The sequence below is a fragment of the Arachis hypogaea genome, chromosome 3, assembly GCF_003086295.3.
Source record: "Arachis hypogaea cultivar Tifrunner chromosome 3, arahy.Tifrunner.gnm2.J5K5, whole genome shotgun sequence".
NCBI lineage: Eukaryota > Viridiplantae > Streptophyta > Magnoliopsida > Fabales > Fabaceae > Arachis > Arachis hypogaea.
Window position 1 is genome coordinate 7,756,286 of NC_092038.1, and position 5,578 is coordinate 7,761,863.

The window sequence follows — 5,578 nt, forward strand, 5'->3', positions numbered from 1 at the left end:
GGGAAAAAATATATTCCTATATTAAAGATAGTATTTAAATGCAATTTAAATTCCAGAAATTTAATTAAATTCTTCTTTAATTTCATTACCAATTAAAAAAAATAAAACTATTCTACAAAAATATTCATAGTCATTATTTTCATTTACAATGTTTTAAAAATGACAAAATACAATTAAAACTATTTTTGAGAACGTGTATAATAAGCATGAAGGATATTATATTTATATGGAGCAAGTGAGGCCAAATTAAAAGACCAAAATGAAAGGTGGTTATGGTGATGGGATAATTAATAAGGTAAGGGAAGAAATTAAAGGGTACATGTTGGGGCCTAACTGTTAGCGAAGTTGAAGACACAACAATATTTTAGTGGCTGAAGGCATGAACCGTGAAGCACTCAGTGCATCAATTAAAATCACACAAAATGGTTCAATTAAAGGGATTTAGTTTACCTTCCTAAAGTCATGGTACATATGGAATACAATTTTGTGGCCACTTGTTCCAATGTCTCTTTGTAATGCTAATAAAGCCAAATCCTTGCATTGCTGGCACTCAAACCCCAATTACGTATTGCAATAATTAATCTTTCGCCAACATCACTAGTCAAAGGAATGTACATAATTTCATTATTATTTTCCCTTTTTTAATGGTTTTTTGCATTTTCAATTTGAATGTGACAAATCCATCACATATATAAAATTAATTACCTTACGTGCGTATTAGAAATTAATTATTATGTATAAAAATATATATTTAGTATTTTATAAAAAAATTATTATACTATTAAATAAGTTTAATAATTATTTATTATAAATTTAATTATTTTACTATGATAAATTTAGTTATCTTGATAATAATTATTAAATTTTAAATATATAAATTAATATGTATAATTTATCTATAAATATATAATGATTAATTTAATAATTAATTTTAAATTTAAATATAATAATATATATAAAGTTATCTGGATTTTTTTGCATTGTTGAACAGCTCACTATACTACATACAACCCTACAAGCCCATCATTATCCAATCTTATCTTTTTGTGAGTATTATTTAATAGTAATTAGTTAAAGTGGTAAAGGCTCTAATGTTTGTTTTCTCCTTTCTTTTTAAGAATAAAAAGGAGTATATAATATATTTAAATAGGTTTTTAAAAAATTTTACATCCTTAGATTTTACAAAAATAAAATATATAAATTCTTTTGATATATTTTTAAAAATTTATTTATTTAAATAAAAATAATAAATTTAACTAAAATAGAGAATTATATATTTTATTTTTATAAAATTCAAAAATTTTAATGTAATAATTTTTTAAAAAAAAAATAAAAATATCTGAACTAAAATTTCCTAGAAACCTATGTTAAGCATTTCACATCCTACATGTATCTAACTTCAATTGTATTGAAATGAAAATTTACTTAAAAAGCCTTATCAATCTTCATTGTCATTGTCATGATGTTTAATCTTCATGAAGATATGAGTTTATGTATAAATGAATATATATTTTTTTAAAAATATTATTTATATATTAAAATTAATCACTAAAATTTGTCATTATATATTTATATACAAATATTGAAATGGTTAGTTTTAATAACTGATTTTAATATATACTTAGCGTAATTAATTTTTTTAGATAGTTTCTTACGTACTTGACCCATTAAACAAGAGGAAAATAGATATGCATTATGACTATTTATCCATGTTCTCAAGGTCAGATCAACAATGAGAGATACAAAACAAAATACAAAGACCTTCAAAAAGCTTAAAAGACCAAAACAAGACTAACATGCATCCAAATGAAACAGACAAAAAACTGATACTTCTTTCATGTCTACTCCAACCATATATATTTCCAACCTCAAAAGAATCGCCATTATTATTACCATGGTACCAGGATTACTATGATATTTACAAATTAAATGTATAATAAGCACAGTCAATGTTAACATTTTTTTAGATCATTCAAACTAGTCTCGACCCACAATAATAGAAAATAAGTTTTTGATCCATAATTAGTCTCTTCAGCATTGTCATCAAGAATACACAAAAATACCTCAAAGCAGTATGTTAACATGTTATAGACTTGCATATAAAAAAAAAAGTGGTTTAATTTCTTGAGAACCAAAGAATTATTTGTAATAATGTTATCTTATAAGATACATATAGGTGATACATAAAATTAAAAGCCATAGATAGTAGTTTGTTCATGGCTTTGCCTAAGACCATAATAACAATAATCATGATGAGAAGAAGAAGCTTGGCTGTGACAAGCAGCCATTGAAGTAATCAATGCCTTCTCAACATCTTGAGGAACATTACGTTGTTGAAGCAACAACAAAGACATGACATAGTCCAAGAAAACCCCATCAAATGGTAACCTAATTGGACCGTTCGAAGGTAACCCAAACTCTTCCTCCGACAACTTAAGAAGTTCCCTAAACACATTCGTGCTAAGGTACTTCAATGGAACCACAAATCTCTTATCATCCAAACTATAAACTACAAAGTGACCCTTGTTTGTCGTCGTCGTCGCCGCCGCCGATGAATAATAACAATCATCTTGGTTTCTTCTTTGATGGTATGAAATTGTCTTGCGCTTAGATGTTGCGATTTTCTGCCACTTCCTTGCCATTTGTATAAGCCTCTTTGCACTAATAACAACAACCATACTTGTATTTTTTATTATTTTGTTAGGATGATGATGTATGATTGAATTGTGTGTATATATATATAGGAAGTGGAATTGGACAATGGCATGTGACGTTGTTTGGAGTGTGTTATGGTGATATGGGTGCATGGACATGTGAAATCGTTAACGAACCACAGATTTGAAGAGGGTGAGTTTTGTGGGTAACAATATAATATATGGACATTATATAAGACAAGTCTTTGTTGTAGGCCATTTCTTCTCCCATGGATTTCTTCTCTGCCATTAAAACTTTAACATGTCTCATCGTTTTCTTCCTAACAGCAAAAAAAATTAAAAGGAAATTAAACCATTCGTCTATCAATCTTTTATTTTGGAGGTAACGATAAATTCACCCATGTCTATTAATTACATGAAAAACGTAAGTTTGACTTATAAATAGTACCCTTATTAAATTAATAACTATACTAGATGCATGCGTGTAAGTCAAAAATTAATTTTTTTTATTTATTTAAAGTTTTGAAAGAGATAATATCGTAGCATGATATCATAATTTTTATACTTTAAAATTTAATTTTTATTGTCTACAAAAAAAAATCAGCATAAGAAAAAAAAAAAGAGCTAATGCAAATGCAAAAAATCATGAAAATAAAGTATTTTTGTGTGAGAGAGTTTGTTATCTTTACTTGCAAAAATTTATATTTCAGATGATCATTTTTAAATATAAAATACTGTGTTATAAGTTTTATATTTTTTAAAAATGTAATCTTTAAATGGTTTATACGTATAAAAAATTGTTCGCCAGTAGCAGAATTGAGTTTGGTCTAATATTACACACTAATAATTGTTCAATTTTCTCTCAAAATTTTACGTTATGGAGATAGAAAAAAAAAAAAAACAGTTTTTGTATTATTATTTATGAAGTTTGGTGGTCCAAATAACGGAACGGATTAAGACAGACAAGAGTCTAAGACAAGACAACCTCGGGCCAATGCAAGCATATCACCATTTAGAACCATATTCATCTCTAGATACTTTCAAGTGATTTTTTTTACTTTAATTAACCTAAATTCGTTTAATTATTTGGTGTATTAAAATAAAAGTATTGTTTAGGGCCCAGGTAGCTATTAGCTAGCTAAGGGTGCCATTGAAGCAGGTATATGGAACCGTGATAGTAGGCATATGCCTAAATATAATTGAGTGATGATGCATGAAAGGTTCAAATCATACACATGATACAATTTCGTATAAGATTCATGTACGAATGGAACAAATAGATGAGGAATTGAATTAATATGTTGTATTGGCAGTAGAACAAAATTGCTAAGTGGCATACAGAGAGGGATGTATTATTATTCATGTATGTTCATAAATCATAATCAGTACTGTTTCCGCACATTGTCTATCATATAAGTACAATAATTTAATTTTATATGAGACTGGTACAGCCAAAAAATCCAAATTATGCCAAAATATTTATTACTAGCTATGCACTCTTTATGATATTAATTTTTTTTTTTTTACTTTCAACTGTGTGTGATTTTTTTTTTTTTTGACTTAGTGTGTGTGATTTTTGCATAAATTAAAGAGGTATATACATAACTAGAGAAACAGTATTTAAAAGATTTAGGATTTTTTTTGGGTGAGTTTCTAAAAAAAAAATATTTTTTTAAGTTATTTTTTTAATTTTATATATAAAAAAGTAAAAATAATTTTATATTTGGATATCTCATATGCAAAAAGATATTTTTATTTATCAATTATGGGTTTGTTTGGGTGAGTTTCTAAAAAATATCTTTTTTCGACTTATCTCTTTTTAGAAGATCTTATCTAAAAGTAAAAGTAATTTTATGTTTTGATATCTCATGTAGAAAGATCTTTTTATCTATAAATTATGTTTGGGTATAATAATATCGGGGCTGCTACACATCCATATAACTATGTAACCAAGTTGGCCGAAGCCCAAATAGAATCAGGCGCATTAAATGGCGACTGAAAACACACGCCAAAGACGAACGAAACCCCTTCTTTTTCATTCGCGCTTCATTATGAAAAAACGCTACATCTTGTTCAACACAAAACCAATACAGGAAATAACTGATTCTCTTCGAATCTCTCTCAACATCACTCAAACTTCAATCAAGTTCTCTGCGGAAACCACTACTGGAAAGGAATCGGGAGAAGATTTTGCAAGCAACAACCAGAAACGAAGGAAAACTGCAACAGAGACTACCAAAGGTATGAAAAAATTACTATTCATTTGAAATCTTGCAATGTCGCATTTCTCCTAGTTGCATTTTAGGTTTACTGGATTGATTTGCTTCGTTTAGTAGATCAAACTATTGTGAATGCATTTTTACAGTATAAGTAGGCCTTGGAATGAAATTTGTTGTTATTTTCATTTAATCACTGGATAGTGTAACTAGGATTTTGGGATTTGTTCGGTTCGATGGCTTTTGTAATTTTGATTCACCAAGTGAATGTTGTTTGGTTCGGTGGGTTCCTTTTGTGATAGCATGTAGCAAATCATTTCCTAGTTGTTTCATTATTTATAATGTTTGATTCTGTGCATGAATGAGTTTCGTTAAGGCTGTCCTATATAATGCTAGTAAGAATCTTTAGTTTGGATCCCTTTGAGAAGCAAATAGTGTATTGTCCAAATGTATCGCTCTTGAACAACTTTGTCTTTCTCCCTTTCTACAATTTTTTTAAGCATGAGTTACATCTTGTCAACAATTTCAGTAGAAAAATCGACATTATCTCGAGACTTGATGTAAATAAGTTTTGTTTAGGACAATTGACATAGAGACAACTCTTTCACTTTGATAAGTTATACTACTGTAAATTTGTCTCATTATATTGGATAGATTTCAGCACAAATAGTAGTAACCTTAATACTTAAAGAAAGAGATCAAGTTTTA

At 27.9% G+C, this 5,578-nt stretch overlaps 1 protein-coding gene across 1 annotated transcript; it reads right to left on the minus strand.

Moving 5' to 3' along the window:
* Positions 1-2,189: 2,189 nt before the first annotated feature.
* On the minus strand, positions 2,190-2,678 carry LOC112769442 (auxin-responsive protein SAUR68). The gene has a single exon (XM_025813965.3). It carries the CDS (start codon positions 2,676-2,678, stop codon positions 2,190-2,192), a length of 489 nt encoding a protein of 162 aa, XP_025669750.2.
* Positions 2,679-5,578: the final 2,900 nt, after the last annotated feature.